The sequence below is a fragment of the Peromyscus maniculatus genome, chromosome 9, assembly GCF_049852395.1.
Source record: "Peromyscus maniculatus bairdii isolate BWxNUB_F1_BW_parent chromosome 9, HU_Pman_BW_mat_3.1, whole genome shotgun sequence".
Classification (NCBI taxonomy): domain Eukaryota; kingdom Metazoa; phylum Chordata; class Mammalia; order Rodentia; family Cricetidae; genus Peromyscus; species Peromyscus maniculatus.
Window position 1 is genome coordinate 30,696,685 of NC_134860.1, and position 23,128 is coordinate 30,719,812.

General features: G+C 47.4%; 1 protein-coding gene across 4 annotated transcripts; it reads left to right on the plus strand.

The window, feature by feature from the left end:
- The first annotated feature begins 515 nt into the window (after positions 1–515).
- Fam107a (family with sequence similarity 107 member A) lies at positions 516–22,067 on the plus strand. 4 transcript variants are annotated; one of them, XM_042284402.2, is made up of 5 exons: positions 7,878–8,093; positions 9,189–9,289; positions 17,017–17,191; positions 18,682–18,838; positions 19,591–22,067. In XM_042284402.2, exons 3-5 carry the CDS (start codon positions 17,022–17,024, stop codon positions 19,687–19,689), a joined length of 426 nt encoding a protein of 141 aa, XP_042140336.1. In that variant the 5' UTR covers positions 7,878–8,093; positions 9,189–9,289; positions 17,017–17,021; the 3' UTR covers positions 19,690–22,067. The 4 variants fall into 4 exon arrangements, with proteins under 4 accessions (XP_015843707.2, XP_076400664.1, XP_042140336.1 ...); XM_015988221.3 differs by lacking the exons at positions 7,878–8,093; positions 9,189–9,289 and adding an exon at positions 516–638; XM_076544549.1 differs by lacking the exon at positions 9,189–9,289 and having other exon boundaries at positions 7,877–8,093; positions 16,865–17,191.
- The last annotated feature ends 1,061 nt before the right edge of the window (positions 22,068–23,128 follow it).

The following is a 23,128-nucleotide window of genomic DNA, read 5'->3' on the forward strand; positions in this document are numbered from 1 at the left end:
TATGCATCACCCTCCCGGGTTTGACGCCATGTTGGATCTCGAACCCAGGGCTTCGTTTAAAGCACTCTACCAACTCAGCAACATCCTCGAGTCAAAAGTACCAGTGCACAGTTTGCTCCACGCCCACCGCGTTCTAATCACTTGACGCGTATGCCTGCCAAGCCTCACCTTATAACTGGGCGAAGGACTATGGGCTTCTCTTCATCAGCCGTATTGGAAATGGATCCCAGGAATGGCGCTTCCGAATCCCATACCTGCTGCTTGCAGCCTTCACAGAAACCAGCGGCTGAGAACTGGGAGAGGTGGGCAAGAGGCCAAGCGGGAAAGAGGCCGGCTTCGCTCGGTGCGATGCTGCAAGGTTGTCCAGATGCCCGCTGTGCCGACTGCTCTAGGCACAGAGACTGTCTGCCCCCAGCCCTCTTACACTACCAGTGTCTCAGAAGCCTACTGTAACCAGATCCCCGGGCCGGCGGGTGGAGCAGCCCGGCGTGTCACTAGCACTGAGACGCAGCTCAGGCACTCAGTCCAGGCTCAGCAGTGGGGACACTCAGCTCAGGGCATGGCGCAGAAGCTGGGCGAGCGGACCAAGGCCCCTGCCGAGGCTACCGGGCTGTACCGGGCGATGCTGCTCAGGTCGGGTAAGTGGGAACCACGCCACCACCGGGAACATCCCATGCAGACCGCAGCGCCTCTGTTCCTTCCTTCCTTGGTGCCCAGGTTTTTTCCTTCCAATCATCTCAAAGCTTCGACGTTTCTCCATCACTCCTTGCTCTGTCCTTCTTTTTCTTCTCTCTCATTTTTTCTTCCATCTATTGCCCTCTTACTGGTGTGGAAACACACGAGCGTGCACAAATGCAAACTCGTGCTTACACCCCATGTCCTGCCTGCAGAGGTTCTGAGAGGTCCCTGTCGGGGTTGGTGCCCGGCAGTGTCCCCAAGAGCGTGCAGCGTGCAGCCGGGTTAGGAGGTAGGTCTGACAGCAAAGCGGGGATTCTGCTGAGGAAGAAAGCCCTGAGCCTTGGCCACCAATGAGGGAGTCCTGATGTCACGTAGGTGGTTGCCCATGATGAGGGGACAGCATGGTCCAGGCAGTTCAGAAAGCATTTGCTAAATGTGGGCATGTAACAATTGGGAAGGAGACGTGCCATGACCTTTTGGATTTTGAGGATGTAGTTGAATGACAGGTGTTCATCTCTAAACTTTTTGTTTGCTTATGTGCGGATGAGCACTGTATTTTCTACTCAGGACACTTTAAAGGCCTTTTATTCAAATAATAAGATAAATGAATATATGATCAGCATAAAAATAATTTGGGTAAACGACGGGATATAGAAAAAAAAAAGGAGAAAATGCCCTTGATGGGGGCTTAGGATGTTTCCTTCTGGAACTGAACTCCAGGGAGGGTTTGGGAAAAGGTAAAAATTGAAAGTCACTGGGACCCCTGCCCTCCTGGGGAAGTGATTTGAAAATGTCAAATGACTTGGCTCCCTGGCCAGCTGCCTTCTTTCTTGGCAACCAGCGGGTCTCAACCAGTAATCGGCCTGAAGACTACAAGGCCAAAAGTGCTAAGGCGCCCATAGGCCAGACATTTTGCTGTAGTGGCGCCACCCGGTCCGCCTAGAACTCTAGGGATCAGGGTTGCTGTGCCCTGCTCCTGCCGCAGGAGATATCACCGCCCAGTTACCGGTTGAGAACATTTGAACAAGGGTTCCCTTAAGTCCCCAAACAAAGACTGGCCATGGTTTCAGGGCCAACAGCGCCTTCTGGAGGAGGGGGGGTCTCAACCCCACCCGCATAAAGCCAGCAACCCCCAAGCAAAGAATCAGATTTCAAACCTCAAAGTTCTCTGTTGAGGTGTCAGTTCTAAAGCTGGCGGAAAGTTTCCCTAATCCCGAACTTGCACTTCCTCCAGCTGGAGTGCTGCTGTGAACTGCCTTTCTCAACTTCCAGTGCATCTACACAGCAGATAAGTCAGAGCGCCAGGATCACAGGCTCATTTCCTAACCACCACACATAAGCCAGGAAGGAGACAGAGGTCTCCCTGAGGACTGGGTACTTACTGATAGAGCACTCACTAGAAACATCAAATGTTGTCTAGGTCCACCTTCACAATTCTGCCACAACCCACTAATCATCCTCTCTGTTTAGTGAGTAAATAGACAGCTCCAAGGAGCTGCAACAGCATCCCACAGTCTGCTAAGGAATCTTCCACCCGCCCCAGAGGCAGAAAACACTTTGAAACTCAGGCAGAGCCACCTCTCCAAAGTTTGATTAGATCAGTGATTCTCAACCTGTGGACCCATTTGCGATTCCAAAGACCCTTTCACAGGGGTTGCATATCAGATAGTTACATTACAATTTATAACAGTAGCAAAATTACAGTTGTGAAGTAGCAATGAAATAATCTTATGTCTGGGGGTCACCACAACATGAGGAATTGTATTACAGGGTCACAGCATTAGGAAGGTTGAGAATCACCGATTTAGACAAAGAAAGGACAATTCTTCCTATCTCTGCAATATAGTGATGCATGCATCCATAGATATTTAGATAAGAATCAAACGGGCAGAGTTTACCCCATAACCCTACTAGCTACAAACAGCCACTAGTTACACTTGAGGATATTGCCTTCTAGTTTACCCCATGCATAATTTACCTGTACATTTGTTTCATAATGGGTTTCCAGTTTTTTCATTTGGATGGGAACTCTAGTGCTGTTACATGAGGTATTAAGATAATAAATAGCATCACTTAGGCAGATAGTCCAGTTCTGGGGCTGAGGTTTCTATGCCCTGTGTCCTCTGTTCATCAGAAGAACAACGGCCCAAGTCTAGAGACGAGGAAGGCATGTTGAAGGTCTCCTAGTACAGCAGTGGATCCAGGGCTGGTGCCTGGGTTAACACAGATATTCATAACCCCTGACTGGAAGAACTCATTCTGTGATATAACTCACGCTCAGTCATACCTGGGAAGCTATTGTCCTCCCATAAAAGTCTACCTGGCATGTACTACTTCTTCCCTGGGGAGGAGGGCTTCTGTCTCCAGTCGGGATAACAGGGTACCTCCCCAAGTGTCTGTGCTCCTTGTTAGCCACCAGGGGGCAGAAAAACCTTTAGTCCACTACTATTACCAGGGAACACTACATTTAAAAAACTGAATCCTGGTGCAATTTGAACCTCAAATAAACAACAAAGAAGAGTTTATTGCAAGTAGCTCCAAAGATAAAATGGATGTGCTTATACTAATTTTTTTAATCTGTTGGTTATCTGAATTAAATTCTTCTAGGAGTGCTGCTTTCCCCCAACCTCCAGCCCCAGGCCTGCAACCATGGACTTCCTGAAATTTTATGGCTTACTATGATCTGTCCATCACACATGCATACACATGGGAGGCTAGTGGGGGGGCCAGGGAAGGGAACATTAGAATATATCCTGGTTTGTTTCATTGCAAGGAAAATAAAATAAGGGTAAGATCACTCTTAGAGACCAAATTCCTTATGCCAACGGCAACGGGTTCAGAGCCAGCTTTTGGAAAAAGAACTCTTGGTTCTTGCTGCCCTGCCCCACTTCCTGTCTTCACGCTTGAAATCCCTTCCCCGGAGTAAATGTTTCCCAGTTCAAACTTGGAAAGGCAACTCTTCACCAATTTACAATCTCTCTGTGAGCCCCATGGCAAGCTCTACTGCCAGCAAGCTTCTTCCCCTGCCCCCAATTCCTTTCAGCAGACTATGTTTGGAGCGTCGAGAGGTGGCCAGTTTGATCCTAGAACTATTTTGTGGGCTTGTTTGGAGATTGAGAGTCCAAAACACAGGGTCAAGGAAGAAGTTTTGAGTTGCTATGGAAATTTCTCTGTTGTTTGTGGGCCCATCTGAATTGCCTTTGGTGCTACTGAGCTGAAGGAAACTAAGCTGAAATAAAAGAAAAGCTGATTGTGGAGGTTTTTCCTGCACTACAGCAAGAAACGCCCCAGCTGGCTGTCTTCCTGGTCATCAGTACCCTTTCCTCTCATACTTCCAGGAGACAGGGGTAAGTGTGGCAGTCTCCTTCAGTCTTCCTACTGTGAGGCTGAGTGAGAACTCTGCCCACCAACTTCTAAAGCACTTTGTTTCAGAGGAGAGGAAAAGCAGGGCCAGAGAGGCAGTGACTCCACCTTGAACCAAAGATTTCTGCAACAATCTCCTGCCAGATTCATTTCCTTAAGGGCCTCTGTTTGCCCATATTCAAGACGAACACACATGGCCCATACAGGATTCCAAACTGGCTCTCAGGACAGCTGCCTGGAAGATGCGGTTTCCCCCATACTTTTACATCCTTACTGCTTTTCTCTGACAAAAGCAATGTGTGGATGGGTTTGCTTGTTCTGAAGCCACAAACATTACAGAACAGTAACAAAAGACAAGGGCTTATAACTGCATTGTATCAAACAGTAGTTCTCAAACTTTAATAGAAAGGATTCCCCCAGGGGAATATGCTCAATCCATATTCCTGGGCCAGGCAAGGGCCTCAGTGATAGATCACATATCTAGCATGCCCAAGGTCCTACTTTTGAGCTACAAAACAACACACACACACACACACACACACACACACACACACACACACACACTTCCTTATCTAGGTCCCATCAACAGTTCTGATACAGCAATCTATGAACATGTCTTTATCTTTCTGTTTTTCACACTCAGTGATACTTAGCGATGACAGTTGAGATTTATTCCCCTAGAACTGACCTCTGCTGACAGAATTGTTTACATAAAAGTGAGTTATTCTTTTAAGGAAGGGGGGTCATACTAGTTGACTGCACCCATCATAAGATGATGCAATCTTTCGTATTGACTGTTGTAGATGAACAGTGGTGTCTGATTGCCCATCTCCACCTCCTGTGCAGTGTCATGAGCACCCACACACCACAGGAAGAGCTGCAGCAAGTGTCCCATGTTTTGAATGTCTTCTTGTCAGCTATAGTTTTTTAGCACTATTTTAAATACAACAACAAAATACACAAGAATATTAATGTAAAGGGAGAAAACATTTAACTTAGTCCACGGTCTTGCTGATTGCTGTCCACAGTCAGCTGCTTCTATTGCTTTTAAGACCATGACAAGACAGAAACATGGTGGAATAACACTGCTTACCTTATGATGTCAAGGGTAGGAGACAGGGATAAGATGTACCCAAAGTCACCCCATCCCAGAAACCTACTTCCTTGCTCTAACTAGTCCCCACCTTCTTATAGCGTATTCAACTGTGAACCCATCAGTGCATTGATCTATTGATGAAGGTAAGGCCATCAAGACCTAGTTACTTCTTAACAGCACATCTGGAGACCTTCAGCACTTTAGCTTTTGTGGGGAATACTTCATGTCTAATCCATAGCAAGTATCTCAGTATTGGGACAGAAATTATGACAAGAATAAAAGAAGGCCCCTGCTGTTCAGCTGCCAGCCTAGTGGGTGATCTTGCTGGGTCTGCACCAAGTTGGGCTGTGACAAAAGCCTTAGATGGAACAGCAAAGAGAGTTCTGGTTGCACAGAGGAAATAACACCTAGCCTTGAGGTTTCTTGCCCAACTGTCTTTGGCCATCTATCATCCTGGACCTGCAACCAGGACTTTCTAGATAATGGGGTTGACAGAAATAGTGGCCATGGTGGCTATGGGGACTCCAGACATAAGCAGAAGCTGTCAGAGTCCTTCCCTAGGGTCCCTAGATCCTCAGTTGTCAGAAGTCACTAAGGTTAGTTCTGATGAGCCACTGAAATCCCCAAAGAAACACCCAGTTCCTTCTCTGTAGAATAAGATGAGAAAGTAAATGGGTAGCAATAGTGGTTGACAGGTCCTTTTTTTTTTTTAAATAAGGTCTCCTGTGGCCCAGGATGGCCTTAAGCTGTCTGTGTAGCTGAGGACAGTCTTGAACTGCTGATCTTTCTGCCTCTACCTCCCCAGTTCTGGGATCACAGGTATGAGCCACCACATCCAGTTTTATGCTGTGCTGGAGACAGACCCCAAGGCTTCCTGCATGCTAGGCAAGCATTCTACACCCCCAGCCCTTGACAAGACTTTTGCTGTGCTGTTCTACTAGAAGAGCTGAGTGAAATGAAGCAGCCAGGGTGGGAAGCTGGGGGAGGCTATCATTCCAGGAATTTCCAGAAAGCCAGGACTTGGGAGCAATAAACATAGAGGACTACACATTGTTTCTAGAACAGTCTTGGGCCTGAGAATGTGCAACTCTAAGTATCTGTGGCTTCAGAGCACTGGGAGTGCCCTCCCACACCTCCCTTTCCAGGCCCCCCACCATCTCCCTCCTTTCTCATTGCAGTTCTCCTGGCCTTCTTCTACCGTTCTCAGCTCATTCCCACTCTAGAGCCTTGATACTAGCTGCCCTCACTCTGGAAATCTCTCCCATACAAACAATGGTCAATTTCTTGTGAGTCAGCCTCTGCCATTCCCACCCTTCCCAAGCTTTCAATCACTGCCCTTCACTCAGCCTTACCTTCTACACAACCATGCATCACTTACTGACATTTTCTTGTGTGTCTCCTTATCTGCTGTCACACACACACACACACACACACACACACACACACACACACACACACACACACACAGGCACACATGTACTGAATGTGGATTCCCGTCTCCTACTCATCATATGCCCACTTAGGTCATGCCAAGAATACAGTATATACTCAGTAGATGTTGGCTAAATGAACAGATCTTGTGGCCAAAAAGAACCCAAAACTGCATGCGCAATGCATCTGCTTACCTGTGAAGTGTGCCCTGGTCCTCATCACTCCTGGACAACCCATGTTCATGAGAAAGTGAACTGGGGTGAAAGCCTAGTTTCATTGGCAGGTGCTGGCTTCCTCCCTGGGGAACACAGGATAATGCCCAAAGCAAGAACACTCCCAATGCTCAAGGGGAAGCTAGCTCAAAGGTGAAGGGAAGGCGTCTGATCTATGAGCATGTGGATTTGTTTTCGGGTTCTGCCCATGACCTGAACTTTTATTTGCATGCAATCTCATTGTAGCCAGGCACAAGCATGCATGTTGGTGCCCTTAGTGCATGACAGTTCTCTCTGTAGGGTGTATTAGTGGACACCATCTCATTGAGGTTATCACCCAGCCACAGAAGCCAAAGTAAAGAAAGGGCTGGGATTCTGATAGGATCCAGGTATAGACTCCATCACCTGCCCTTCTCTTGCCTACATCTTGCTGCTTCTTCTGTGAAGTTCCAGGTATGAAGTTAATTATATGCTTTTTGTTGTTTGTTTTGTTTAACTTAGGGACAGAATTTCCTTTTAGCCTGGCTATCCTGGGATTTGCTCTGTAGACCAGACTGCCCCAGAACTCTACCTCCCAAGTGCTGGGATTAAAGGTGTGTACCACCACCACCCAGTATGTATGAATTTGTCAAACCATTAACAGGTGTGTCAGATGTAGCTCAACACATTTGTAAATGGCAACTTCATGTCACACCTGTGCCTGGAGGATGACCAGAAACTGACTCAAGATATAGTTCTTTCCCTGCTAGTACCCCAAGAGTCATGTTCCAAAGAATTACTTGCTGCAGCAGGAAGTATGGTTTCCCAATCCTTGAGGGAAGTCCTGGAATCACCTCCCATACAAACGGGAAATTCCTCCACAGCAGCTAGAAACAGGCTTGTTCAGAACAAAGCTTGGCATGATTCTTATTTCTCATCAATCTGACAAAACAGGTATTTATTTGTGCCTCTCAATCAGGATGGCTTGGACATGGTGTTCTGAGTGGCCATGGCCACTCACCAAGTGAAATAACAGTTTCTATAGCAACAGTTCCTTTTTATTGATATCAGAATAAACAGGAATGCAAAACTGCCTCCCATCTCAGGCAGTTTAAGACCCGCCCTTTGGGGGAGGCTGCCTCAGCCCTGGGACCTGCTGAGGGCTCCCTGAGACTGAGAGCTGCAGAGGAGCTTGCAGCCCAGACACTGCTCGGAGACTCCAGTCTATTCTGTCACTTGCTGTCAGGCTGTATTCTGGGAGAAGGTGGAAGGAAGGAGAGAGACCTGGGAGCAGCAGAGCAAGCTATCCTGGCAACCGAACCCTTGGAATTTAGGTACCTGGACTCTGCCTCACTGGGGTGAATGGTACAGGGATATGAGGTGGGAATGGGGGACAGGGATTGAGTGGGCTCTCAGTTATACTCTGCAGCCTGGTTGATCTTTTGCTTCTAAATACTGAGCAAAATTTAATGTCTGCTATAGTCTCTCCTAGATCCATTATTACACAATAGGGGTGTGTAGGGTCATCGAAGAGGGGTCACCTAATAATCAACAGATGGACAAAAGCTCAGGTTCTATATGCAATAAGACAAACACAGAACTTGGGTTTAGGCACCAGAGCTCAGGTCAGATTCTGGCTCCTTTATTCACTGGCTATGTGATATGGAGAAATCAGATGATGCCTCTGAGGTTGATGACTTGCTCCTAAGAAGGGTTGCCCACCTTCTCATTTTATTGAGAGTTCAGTGGGTCCAGGGCTAGATGCACAGCACAGCACTCAGCCTGTACTGTGAGTGCAGGCTACCAGTGATGCCCACCTTGCTGATGGACTTGTGTTTAGCATCGTTCAGTAGAAGGCCAGTCTGAGACTAGAGAAATCATGCCTTAGGGGATCGTATATCACTAAGATATTGCTATAGGTTTCTAAATTTGAAGCTGTCCTCACACATAGGTTTCTGGGCAGCTTGGATCCTGGTAGCTTTCTTAGCTCAAAGGATGGTAACCTCTGCTGTGATTTTCCCTGAGCCAGCAGCTCTCAGGTGGAATGGGCTGCCATCAGACCCCATGAGCAACAGTATGGGAGATCTGCTCAAGCTGGTTTCTGCTCAACAGCATGACATAATCCCTAACTTTGCAGAGGACCCATTATAGCTCTTCTTCAAAACCCAACCCTTATCATTGCCTAAAAAGTTCCAGGGGACCAAGACAAAGAGTTGAGGAAGCCAGTCTGGAGTCCTCTCATCCAGATGGACAGGCAGCTTCAAGAAAGTTGGACTGAGGCTGCAGGGAGTCCTGGAGGTATTGCCAGATATGTTCTTAGGTTACTGGTCAGTGAGCCACAAACACGGCACCCGCAGGGAGGAAAGGGCAAGCAGGACATGTGGTAGCCAGCTTGTCACTTTTCTGAATGTTTCCCCTTCCCTTGCCAGCTCTTCTCAAAGCCTCCCTTCTGGGTCTATTGATGCTGGACCAGGAAGGTTTGGAGGAACAGGAGGTGAAGGCTGCCAGGCCTGTGGCTTCAAGTGACAGGGTAATGTTTCCATTTCTCACAGGCTGGTTCCCTGGGCTTCATGTTCTCGACTATCAAAGGGGCTCAGATGCTTCTTCCATAGGGTTTCTTGAGCATATAGAGAAAGCAAAGGTAAAAGTAAAGTAAACCTATTCTTTTGAGTCAGAAGCACACCTTTTCTGGGAGACAGTGTCATGATAGAAAGAGTACTAGGTTTGGAGTCCAAAGACCCTGGCTTTGCTAACTACCCAACATGTATCTTGGCATAATGGGCCTTGACTTCTTCAGCTCTAAAATGAGTTGCCTTCATGACAATCATGAGATTCAGACCAAGTCCCATGCTCACCCCAAAATATGCAGGACAGGAGGGTTACAGTGTGCCTTGGGTGGACCTTAACATTATGCACACCATATCATTCCACGCTCCAATGATCTTAGAGTGGATGTGACCATCTCTACTGGTCACAGATCAGAGAGCATGACTATCATCACACTGCTAGGATTGCATGTTACCATCTGTCTCCTTCACTTTCACCACTGGACACTTGACTGGACCCAGTGTCATTTGTTGTTACTGATGCATAAGAAATAGAGTAAGAACATTGAAGATAGAGAAAAAGCAGACAGAAGGGACATTAAAACCATAGGCAGAGCTAAGGATGTAGCTCAGTTGGTCAAGAACTTACCTACCATTCACAAAGTCCTGAGACTGGTACCTCACTGGTACCTCATTAATGGCACATGGTGGCTACACCTGTAATCTTAGTACTTGGGAGACAAAAGCAGGAAAATCAGGAGTTCAAGGTCATTCTTGGCTATATAGCAAGTTTGAAGCCAATCTGGGATAAATGAGATCCTGCTTTAAAAGAGGATAGGAAGACCTTGGGCATCAGCCTAGGTCCCACAGCTACTTTCAGTATGAACTTGACCCTGAAGCAAGAGTATCATTCTCCTCTGTCTCTGTCTTCACTGCCCAGGAAGGGACCAGAAACTGGTGTCAAAGCTACTATTCCACCCCAGCTGTGCACACTCAGAACCTGGCTCAGTCTCTGGGAAGCAGCTATGGGACCTCTTTGGTCACCAGCAGAATCTGGGGAGAACCACAGGTCACAGTCTCTTCTGCACTCCTATTTTCCCCGCTGCCCCCTGCAAGAGGCCAGACTCACTATCTGCCCTCTTGGAGACAGGCATGCCACTCATTTAGCTGACACCTCTGGCTGCAGAAGTGTCATGCCCAGCTGGAGCTCCTCTGTCTTCCAACACTAAGATTCTCCAGAGGAGGAGGACACCTGGGTTAAAGACCTAAGAAGTGTGCCCTCAACCAGACTTGCTTGAGTGACTGGCCAACCACGGCCAGCTAGAGCAAAGAGGGCCTCCCTCCTCCCTCCCTCCCTCCCTCCAGGAGTTTTCAAACCTCTCAAACACTAAGCAACTGAACTGGAATTCCTGAAGTATGACTTGATGCGCCCTGAGGACCCCAACATTCAGCCAAAGTTAGGATCTAATGACTTAACTACCATCTCCTTTTTTAAGATAATAAGACCTCAGTCCAGGGCTAGGAACAGGATGTATTTAACAGTGACCAAAGCTAATGAAGTGGCCGCACTGCGATTCTAGGCCACGATTCCTGGTTTATCTATGGGAGTTGAGGCCCGAGAGTGCACACACTGCTCTACTGTCTGTGGCAGCCCTGGAAACCAGCCTCCAGCAGGAGGCTGGTTTCCAGGGCTGCCACAGAGCTGGCCACTTGCCAAGAGCCTTGTGAGCATCATCAGATTCTTGTACTGAAAACTGCATTGATTTGGGGACAGAGCTCAAGTTCAACTCCAGATGTGAATGGCAGATATTTCTGCGTCTTCTTTAAGTATATTAACTCCTCCTACACCAACCCTTCCTCTCTCCTGCCAGATCATTTTCTTTCAGAGCTGGCCTGTTTGATACCCACTTCTTTGCCTCATCATGGCCACATCCTGAAAGGGGTTGGATTGCTCAGAATTCCAGCAGCTTTTGGAGTGACCCCAGATTTCTACCTAAGGTGTCCTCTCTGACCTCCAGGATAATCCAGATTTTCTTCTGCTTTGAAATTATACAGTGCCTTGTCAAATAGCAAGAGAAGAGGGCTCCTATCAGCAACCAGGGCTGCCACCTGTAGTGAGGCAGGTCATGACTACACACCTCCAAGGCCTCCATTGAACAGTATCTTCCATGAGAGGACCTATACAAGGTTTTCCACACAGAAGCCTTATTTATCAAATTAAAAGGCTAGAAGGTTCACATTGCAGTTCTTAAACTGTAAGGACTCCCATGAGTCCTTCCTTCCTCATTCTGTACACACATGTACACACCCACACACACACACACTCACAGTCATACACACACTCACTCACACATGCACATACACACATACACACACTCACACACATATACACTCACTCTCACACATATATACACACTCACACTCACACACACTCACAGTCATACACACACACACACACACACACACACACACACACACACACACACACCTACTGGAGTTCAGCACTTAGAGAGGCAAAGGCAGCTTCCCCAGTTGTAGCTGGCCTTTGGAGATCCCTGCCTCATCACACACCATAGATTTAATTTAAAAAGCGTGGAGGGCCCAGAGAGATCCTTAAGCCAGGGCTTGCCACTGGTGGACCTAGTGTGTGAGGTGACTCCATCTGCAGGGCCCAGGACAAAATAAAGGGCTACTCTTCAACATGTATGAAGTATTTCAAGACAGTAACAACAGAAGGTTAAACCAGACAAGGCTTGTCTTCCCAGAGTGACCCTGGAAGCCAAGACTGAGGAGGTGGCCTGGGGGTGAAGGTGGACAGCCAGGCCAAGCCAAGGCTTCTCGGGAATGTAATGGGAAAGTACCAAGCAGCACGCTGAAAGTGAAGGAAATAAAAATTCCTAAGGCCTGTTGACCATTTCCCCTCCATAGCAGCCAGCATGACCTTTTAGAAATCTAATCTGCCTCACCCTTTCTCGGCCCTGAAGCCAACTGTCCCCCTCATTTCGAACACTCCACCACCAGATCTTGCCACTCTGGGCACACTGTGCCTTTGTGTTCCCAGAACAGACCCAGCTTGTTCAAGGTGCGGGAGCCAGACAGCTGTTCCCCGCCTGGAGCAGCTTCCCCTCCACTCTCCGTGCGCAGCTGAGCCCCAGCTCTCCACAGAGGCCCTCCCAGCTGATGAACTGGTCCCCTTGGTAATCTTTAGAGCTTAGCTCCCTGTCATATACCTAGTGCTACCACACGCCTGGCAAATGACAAGAGTGCAAGCATCTGCAGAAGGCACGGCACGCACTTCCACACACTTCCTCAGTGGCCATTTCGGTTGTGCAAGGTTCGAATTCTGTGTACTTACTTTGTGTCCCACCACACTGAATTTCTCTCCTGTTGTTTTACTAGGAATATAGGTATGTCTTTTTTGTTTGTTTTTTGTTTGTTGTTTTTGTTTTGTTTCTTGAGACAGGGTTTCTCTGTGTAACAGCTCTGGCTATTTTGGAACTCACTTTGTAGACCAGGCTGGCCTCAAACTCACAGACATCCACCTGCCTCTGCCTCCCACATGCTGGGATTAAAGGCATTTGTGACCACCACTGGCTATAAGTATGTCTTTTTAATATTATTATTAAATAATTATAATATTATATTATATTTTAAATATTATTGTTACATAAATTTCCAAATGTTATGCAAATTATTTCTGTTTACTGTCTTACCATGTTGGCAATATACAGTTAGTTCTTCAAAAGATGGCGTCTGCACTGTAAGGATTAAGATAAGAAGTACCTGCACTGGGAGGATTGGGACACAAAGAGGATGAGGTCAGAGGAAACGGAATCAAGGGAGATATTGAAGTGTGATGTGATGGCAGCCTGGACAGGTTGGGGCCTGGGGACATGGAAAGTACTACAGAGATTGGAGAACTCAGTAATAGAGTACATATCAAACAGAGATCTTTTATTATTATTTATTATGTATACATTGCTCTGACTGCATGTATGCCTGCAGGCCAGAAGAGGGCACCAGATCTTATTACAGATGGTTGTGAGCCACCATGTGGTTGCTGGGAATTGAACTCAGGACCTCTGGAAGAACAGCCAGTGCTCTTAACCTCTGAGCCACCTCTCCAGCCCCTCAAACAGGGAGTCTTAAAGCTCCAATTTGGACCAAGGCATTCTGGTACATTGGCTACCAGAAGATATGAGCCCATCAACTAAAAAACTATGCCCCCTTGGTGGGCACAGAGAGAGGTGGTAATTTTCTAAAGTTCCCATTTAAAGTAACTAGAGGTGCTGGGGATGTAGCTCAGACGGTAGGATACTTGCCTAGCATACATGAAGGTCTGGATTTGATTCCTAGCACTGCTTAAACCAAGCATGATGGCCAGGCTTGTACTAGCAGATAACAAGTCCAAGGTTTTTCTTGGCTACAGCACAATTTTGAGCCCACCCTTGGCTACATGAAGTCCTATCTCAAAAGCAAATAAATAACTAGGGTGCATTATGATAATTTTCTTAAGAACCAAAAAATTAGCATATAAGCTAAAAACAAATTATCTTAATTATCTTATGAGAAAGATACAGAGAAAGGAAATAATTATTCTCATTTTAGAGATGCTTCCAAGCCAGGTGTGGTGGCACATGCCTTTAATCCCAGCACTCAGGAGGTAGAGGCAGGTGGATCTCTGTGAGTTTGAGGCCAGCCTGGTCTACAGAGCAAGTTCCAGGACAGCCAGGGTGACACAGGGAAGCCCTGTCTCAAAAAAGATGCTTCTGAGAATGGCAATTTCATAAAAAGCAGAAGGCAGGGGGCCTGCACAGGTCCAAGCTAGATGGGGTCCCCATGTGGAGGGGGAAGTGGACACAAGCTCTCATTCTTAATCAAAAAGCTGCCTCCAATTTACAACTGTGGGTTCTATAGCTAAAAGGCCTAGAATCTTGTGTGGCCTCTGACCGATAGCATAGAGGTCAGCAGGCCATAAAGTACATGTGACCACCTCTCTAAGGACAGGTAAAAGCCTACAGATGGAAGTCATTCTGGGGAATTAGGTGGGTGAGGTCTGCCTCCACAGATAGCAAAAGGTGGGTGAGGCCTGCCTCCACGGATAGCAAAAAGGTCACCAGGTTGTTAATAAACACTCTCAGCTTTCTGGATGGAATGCAGGTATTTGATTTGTATTTCCTCCATTGAGAAGACACCTCTGTGTGGTTAACATTCCTGGTTCTCTTAGTGCTGCCCTATGAGTACAAGGACCTCCGTGCCCCCAAAAAGACCTAGAGAAAGAAGGCATGGAGTTGGGTGGATGGGGAGGAGATGAGAGAGGGCAAACTGTGATCAGAATATATTGTATGAAAAAAGTATTTTCAATTAAAAAAAAAGGCAGATATTTCTACACTCTGACACCTCACCTGGCTACCACCAGAATACCTTCAGATGATTAATATTTTGCTGGGGTTGGAGGCAGGAGAACCATAAATTTAAGGTTACCTTCAACTATATAATAAGTTCAAGGCCAAAATCTAAGCTGAGAGAGGGACAGAGATAGAGAGAGACTGGGACAGAAGAGATGTAGAACCTCAGTGTGAGAGGCAGGAGCATTCGACCTCCATCACCACGTGGAAACCAACTTAGGGCTAAGGATCCCCAAGACCAAAACCTTAAAAATTTTATCACCAATAACCAACAAACACTATCAGTGCCTACTGAACATTAGACCAGGCACTGGCTCTGCCCACTACCCAGAAAGTGCTCAGTCCCACTAGCCAGGCAGCTGACATTTGCTGGTTGGTGCTGTGGACGTGGAGGCAGGAAGGTGCAAGGTCAGCACAGCCAGGCTTCACAGAAAGACTTGTCTCAGAAAAGGAGTGAGGGTGCTTTCCCAAAAGCTGGGCTGAGGGGTGCAGAACTTTTCCTAATATTTACAGTAATTACTCTAAACCGCTAACAACCAGGCAGCAGCTGTCTCTTTCTGACTTTTTTTAAAGAACTTTTCTCTGCCCTCTCTCCTCTCCCTTCCTCTCCTCTCTCCTTTCCTCCTCACCCCTACTCTCTCCTCCCTCCCTCTCCTCTTCCCTCCCTCCCTCCATCTCCTCTCCCCTCCTTTTCCTTTTCCACCCTTCCCCTCCCTCCCTCTCTTCTCCCCTCCTTTTCCCTTCCCACCCTTCCCCTCCCTCTCCCCTCCCTCCCTCTCCTCTCCTTTTCCCTTCCCCTCTTCTCCTGTCCCCTTCCCTCCTGTCCTCTCTCAAAAGCATTTCAAGAACAAGGAGCTGTCTGGGGTAAAGAAGCCTTTTTGCCTAAATTTGAAGCACACTGACAAAGTTCCGGGACTCTGGTAGAAGGAGGGATCAAGAGCAGTCACACAGGAGCTTGGCAGACAGGATGACAGCCACCCCTGTGTCCCAAGGACACAGCAGCCCCTGAATTTCCAACACTGCTCTCTGCTGTGGAAAATGGGGAGAGTTTTGTCCCTACTGGCAACTTGGGAACTATGACTGGAGGGGGGGGGGGAGAGTAAGGAAGGATTTTTGTTTCTACCATAGCGTTTATCTAAATTGTCTTCAACCGCTACACACACACACACACACACACACACACACACACACACACACACACCTTTACATCTTTTCCTTTTCTAGTACAAGCTTGTTGAAAAGCAGAAACTCAAACATAATCCCTTTTGTTTGGGGAATATTTTTTCTTCTGCCAGTGTCTTAGTCAGGGTTACTATTTCTGTGATAAAAACATGACCTAAAACAACTTGGAGAAGAAAGGGTTTATTTGCCTGATACTTCTGCATCACTGTTTATCATTGTAGGAAGTCAGGACAGGAAATCAAACAGGGTAGGAACCTGGAGATAGGAGTTGATGCAGAGACCATGGATGCTCCCTATGGCTTGCTCAGCCTGCTTTCTTATAGCACCCAGGGCCACCAGCCCAGGGATGGCACTGCCCACAGTGGGCTGGACTCTCCCACATCAGTTATTCATTAAGAAAACGGGCTACAACTCGATCTTGAGGACACATTTTCTCAATCGAGGTCCCCTGCTCTCAGATAACTCTAGCTTATGTCAGGTTAACACACAACTATCCAGCACAGCCAGTGACAGCCCCGCATGTGCACTTTGGTATGTATGCATATGCAGATGTGTGTGTGTGTGTGTGTGTGTGTGTGTGTGTATGTGTGCATACACATGTGCAGGCCAGAGGTCATCCTCAGATGCCATTCCTCAGGCACTGTCTGCCTTGTATCCTGAAACAGGGTCTCTCACTAGAACATGGAGCTCACTGATTAGGATAGATAGCCTGGCCAGTGAGCTCCAGGGATCCAAGTGCTGATATTCCAAGCACACAACATCATGCCAAGCTGTGAGTGCTGGGAATCTAACTCAGGTCCTTATGCTTGCATGGCAAACACTTTCAGAATGAACCATCTCCCCAGTCCTATGACAGCCCGTATTTTGAATCTTGGTGTCATTTCACTTCTGTAACTCATGTACTTTACAAACATCATCTCCAGTAGTCACAACTTTTAACCTAGGTGTAATGACTGTTTCCCACAACAGGGAGGCAGAAAGCAAGATTCAGATGGTCAAATAGCTTACCCAAGTCGCTCAGAAGCCAAGATCCATATAAAAGACCCCCCACTAAGCTGTGCCCCAAGGAGTGGGTAGGACTGTGGACATCCTTGAAGTAACTTCACTACCCATCACTACAGCCTCAATGTACTCGGAGATCCAGAGGGAGAGGGCAGACATTGGGGGACTCATGGCTCGGCCAGAGTATAGAGAGTGGACTCCAGAGCTCATCAAACCCAAGAAGCTGCTGAACCCTGTGAAGGCCTCCCGAAGCCACCAGGAGCTACACCGGGAGCTGCTCATGAACCACAGAAGGTAGGATGGCACTCATCTGCCCAGCCCAGCAATATCCTGTGCAGGCCTGCTGTGCTTAGAGAAATGTCCCTAGGGAGGTTGGTGGGGCCATTGTTTGGAACCCCACAGGGTCACCAGAAGAAACTGTGAGAACGCAAAAGCCCCATCCCTCCCAGGCACTCATTGCATGTTGAATGCCACAGATAGACATTTACTAAACACCTATTGCATGCAGGGCACTATGCCCACACCTAGGACACAAAAAAAGGAAGCCCAGTTCCTTTCCTCTCAGAGGAAAATGAATATCAGGCAGGAGAGTATGTGCCTTGATGGAGGCTTTAGAGGAGTATGGGACCCCAGAAGAGGTACTGGGCGTGTGGGGCTGTCTAAATGACTTCATGAAAGAGATGATACCTGGAAGGCCTAAAGCGGGATAGGAGATGGACTGTGTCAGCAGAGAGAACGAGAGAGCACACAGATGTTCCTGAGGTAGCGGGCAGTGCTGGCCCTTTCACAGTCATGTCCCCTATTGGTTGAAAGGATGGCAGTGAAACAGAGCCAAGGGAGAATCTGGGGAATGCCACATCTGCAATCAGCATTCATAGGATGTCCAGTGTAGTAGACGGTGGCCGAGGAGCCACTATGAAGATCCTGACCATATGGCCCAGGCTGAAGGTGGTGGTGCCGCCTTCGTGGCGCCCTCTGCTGGCCAGTTGTATTAGAGCTGGTTGTGATTTCCTTTCTGAGACCAACAGATAACCCTTATACTCTGGGCTGTTTGTGGGTTTGTTTTCACTTAATGCTGTAACACTATCATGTTCTTGGTTTTTTTTTTATAGTATTCATTATATTAGAGTATCAAAAATGCCACCACAATGAAAAAACAGCTTCAATCAAATTGAAATATTTGCAATATAAGTAAATTATATTGAAAATTACATATACAGTATAAAATATTGAGATACTCATGTACCTTAGTCTACAAGGAAATAAACAAAATAAGAAGAATTAATTTGCAAGAGGAGAAATGCAAATGCTAGAAACATTTTAAGGGCCGTTGCATGTGACTGATAATCAAGGAAATATGAAAACCAGACATTGTTTCTTGTCTCCTAGACTTTAAAAAAAAAAATTGTTTGACTTGGAGAATGGGGTAAATAGATATCCTTGTAAGGAAATTAACTCCCAGGAGATTTCGAGAGAGCCCAGCCCAGCATTTCCATCCTCAGAAGCCCTGGTAAAATATACAGCAACCACATGTCACCTGGTCTCTGTGACCTGAACTGAAATTTTCCTGTTGTAGCCGCCACCTGCCTTGCTGTTCTAGAGGGCGGCCCTTTGCCGCCCTTTGCCTTTCTCTATGGCAGGGGTCAGTGAGGACACCCCCTCCAGGGTTGCCCAAGCAGTGTAGGAGATAATCGTGGGTTGGCGTCACCGCAAACTGCAGGCCCAGACTGGGAAGGTGGAAAGGGGAATCTCCTGATCGCTCCCCGCCCCACCCCCACCCCCAGGGGCCTGGGTGTGGACAGCAAGCCTGAGCTGCAGCGGGTCCTGGAGCACCGTCGCCGGAATCAGCTGATCAAGAAGAAGGAGGAGGAGCTGGAAGCCAAGCGGCTTCAGTGCCCCTTCAAGCAGGAGCTGCTGAGAAGGCAGCAGAGACTCAACCAGGTGGGTAGGAGGTACCAGCTCGGCCCAAGGGGAAAGTCGTCATGGTGCCAGGAATCTTCCTCTGGCCTGCTGTGTGAGTCTAGTACAGTGGCTTCACTTCTCTGGTCCTGCTTTCCTCTAAGGTCCGTTTCCGCAAGTTAGATCTGATGATCATCTGCCCTGAGAGTAGACGCCATTCCATTCCTCTGGGATCGAGGCCAGAGGAATAAACTATTTGAACCAGGCTTCCCAAGGAGAACCCGGTCTCTTGTTCTGTCCCTGTGTGGGACACTGAGATTTCTAGGTTCTTGTGTCCTGGAAGAGTTGGCCCAGGACATGGATAGTAGCAGAGATGAAGTTCATTAAGGAAGAGGAAAGCACTCAGGAATGGACGTGGGCTAGAGAGCTGGAACAGGTCCAGGGTTCCAAACCCCAGGCTGCAAACAGCCTGACCCTTGAGAGGTCATTTACACATCACCCCACCCCCTGTCCATATTCAGAAATGGTGGAATTTCCTCATGAGTACTGTTTTGACAATGTTTTCTGAAGTGAGGGTAGGTTTTTTTTTTTCCATGTTAATCGTGATGATCTCAAGCGTCCTGATACACCACCACCACCCCTACCACCACCACTTTGGGATGGTTTGTAAAACTCACCCCGGAGTACTTCTGCTTCCCCATTTACAGGACCTTTGGTCCAACACCATGGCTTTTGAAAATAGGAGCCCCCAGCCCCAGCCCTTCCAAATTCACCCGTGTGTCTCTCTCCTCCAGCTGGAAAACCCACCACAGAGAGAAGAGGACCACGCCCCTGAGTTCATCAAAGTCCGGGAAAACCTGCGCAGAATCACCACGGAGGAGAGAGCACTGTAGAGTCCCTCCACTCAGCTCCTGCCACTCACTCTGGCCCAGACCTCCTCCAGCCCTCCTGAACCAGAAGGCCCTGGCACATGGTGATGCGAGCAAGGCAGACCTGAGAGGCTGGCTGTCCCTGGGAAGCTGGGGACCTCGCAGCCCATAGGAAAGTCTCTGTACGGACTTTTCCTTCAGAGCACCTAGCCTCCCCGTGCTAAGAGGCAGTCACTGCCAGGAAAGACTTGCCCAAGGTGCCCTCCCTGATCCGACTCAGCGAGTAAGCTTCCTTAGCGGAAGTGGGAAAGAGGGCCAAGTGTCCCTCCATTTTGCCTTAGCTTTCCTAACAAGAATGTCTTGGAAACCACAGAGCAAAGAAGGGATCTGTCTGTGGCAAGGAAGGGGTGGGAGGCCACAGCAGGCTGTGGCCAGGTGGGAGAAGTCCTAACCAAGGCAGCTTCGGGCCTTGCAGGCTTGCCTCATGCTTCAGCCTTTTTCCTCCTCTCCTGCCCTCCCTGAATTGCTGACCACATCTCACCTCAGTGCTCCAGCTTCCAGCTTAGAACAGGGCATTGCCAACTTTACTGTACATACAAATCAGAGTCCTGTAAACGGTCCCTGGAAGCTACAGGTCTAACACTCTCCCAGGGGAAAGCCCAGGACACTGGTTTGAGTAGATAGCTAGGCTGCAGCACCCAGGAGTGGAACATTTTAGAAATATCCAACTCTCTTGGCTCCCTGGCCTGGAGGTCCCCAGTGCCATCTCTAAAGCCCCCAAAATTCTTCACTCACTATCCATACCGCGCGCGCGCACACACACACACACACACACACACACACACACACACACACACACACACAATCACTGGCCTAGAAAACTCTAGCCTAGCAAATCCAAATGTTCTTGTGATTGTAACTGCCAATCTTTGGTCTTTACTGGTGTAACCACAATACAATTCTAGCCAAAATATAAAATTAAAAAAAAAAAAAAACAGCTTTTTGGAAAACAGATATACAATTCCCAATCAGCTCTGGAAAGAGATGGTAGTTTGAACACCCCACTGCCATGGTGATGGAATGGCCGCTTAGGGTCAACATTGCCAGTCACTGTCACCTGAGAGGCCCCCAGTCTGGATCATCTCCATCATCTTCTTCCTCCTCAAAAGCCTCTTCCTGTGTGAATCTTTCGCTCCTATACCGTTTTGAAGATCTACAGAAAGACCTGAATCTTTCCCCTAAAGAATGAAACCCATGCTTCAGCTTTCAGGCCCTTCACTGGTGGGAAGTTTATGAGTCGCCTTGGTTGTGGTGTTTCTTCACAGCAATAAAACCCTAACTAGATAACTAGACCGTGCCAGTTAGGAAACATAAGCAACAGACTTACAGCACTGCCAGAGAAGTGCAGATCTTCCTGTGAGCATGATGGGTGCTCTGGCTCCAGGAAATGACGGTGGGAGAGCAGCAGGGTGTGGACTTGACAGTGAATGGAGAGTTTGTCTCTTTCCTGTGCATGGTGCCAGCATAGATGTGTAAATAGACATTCTCTCATTCTCTCTCTCTCTCTCTCTCTCTCTCTCTCTCTCTCTCTCTCTCTCTCTCTCTCCCTCTCCCTCCCTCCCTCCCTCCTTCCCTTTCTCTCTCTTTCTCTCTCTCTCTCCCTCCTTCCCTCCCTCCCTCCCTTTCTCTCTCTCTCTCTCTCTCTCTCTCTCTCTCTCTCCCTCGTGTGTGTGTGTGTGTGTGTGTGTGTTCCAGATCTAAAGGTCTAAGTGCAGTGAAGCTGTCTTAGGTATCTGCTGGTGAGGTGTTATGCTGAATATGTGTGTTTCCTAAATAAAGACAGTGTTGAGGGTTATGACTGTACAGGTATATGTGCTGTTCTGACACATAAAGAGAATCAAGATAGGGCATCAGGGATAGTGTAGGACCACTAGCAGTCCCTGGAAGAAATGGAAAGTCACAGAGATGACACCCCAAAAGCACAAGGGACCTTAAAGCAGGTCGTCCAGGAGGACCATGGCAGACACCTTGATGTTCTGTGACTCTGTTAGATCCAACTCCATCTTTCTCACCACCTCCCACTAGAGACTATAAATATAGATTCTCACTCTTTCGGCCTTCTCTGCAGGCTTGGGTGATCATGTGACCAGGTATGGCCAATGAAATTGAAGTAGAAGTCTCAGGAGCTACTAGAAAATCCCATGCTTTGCTGAGAGCCTCCCTCTGCCTCACCCTTATTCCTGCTTGACTAGGAATGTAATACCTGGAACATTAGCAATCATGTTTCACCTGAGGAAAAGGCCAAGAGATCCATAGACCTTGTGATCATTTGACCAAGCAAGTGCCAACAGCTCTCCATGTCCAAACTCCTTGTAAATAAAAATAAACTCCTGTTTCATTAAGCCACTGTAAGTCTGTTACTCACATTTCCTAACTGAAATGAGAGTTAGGGGTTTTATTGCTGTGAAGAGATAACACAACCAAGGCAACTCTTATAAAGAAAACAAATGTTTTTTTTTTCTTAAATGTTTTTTAAGTTACGGTGGCAGCTTACAGTTTCAGAGGTCAGAGGTTCAGTCCATTATCACCATGATGGGGAGCATGGCAGCATGCAGGCAGACGTGGTGCTGGAGTAGTAGCAGAGAGTCCTACATCTTACAGGCAACAGAAAGTCAATTGAGACACTGGGCAGTATCCTGAGCATAGGAAACCTCAAAGCCCACCCCCATAGTGACATACTTCCTCCAACAAGGCCATACTCACTCCAAGAAAGCAACACCTCCTAAATAGTGCCACTCCCTATGAGATTATGGGGGCCAACTACATTCAAATTACCACAGTCCACTCCCTGGCCCCCATAAGCTTGTAATAATATAATGCAAAATGCATTTAGTCCAACTTCAAAGGTCTCCATAGTCTATCACAATCTCAACAATATTTAAAATTCCAAAGTTCAAAGTCTCTTCTAAAATTCATGCAATCTCTTTACTGTAATCCCCTGTAAAATCAAAATCAAAAAGCAGATCACATACTTCCTACATATAATGGCACAGGATATACATTACCATTCCAAAATGTAGGGAAGGGAGCATAGCAAGGAAAAACTGGACCAAAGCAAGACCAAAAACCAGCTGGTCAAACTCTAAACTCTTCATCTCATGTCTGATGTCTAAGTGCTCTTCAGATCTCCAACTCCTTTCAGCTTTGTTAACTTCAACACACTTCTTTCTTCAGCTGGTTCCACTCTCTGTTAGCAGCTTTCCTCAGCAAGTATTCCACGACTCTGGCATCTTTAACATCTTGGGTTCTCCAAGGCAATCCAGGCTTCAACTTCACAGCTTCATGCAATGGCCTCTCTACTAGGCCTCCATTCAGGGACACTCTTGACACATGCCTGGTCTCAGTAGCTGTCCTTAGGCATAGAGGCAAATTCCATAATACATTTCTTTTATCCTTAACTCTA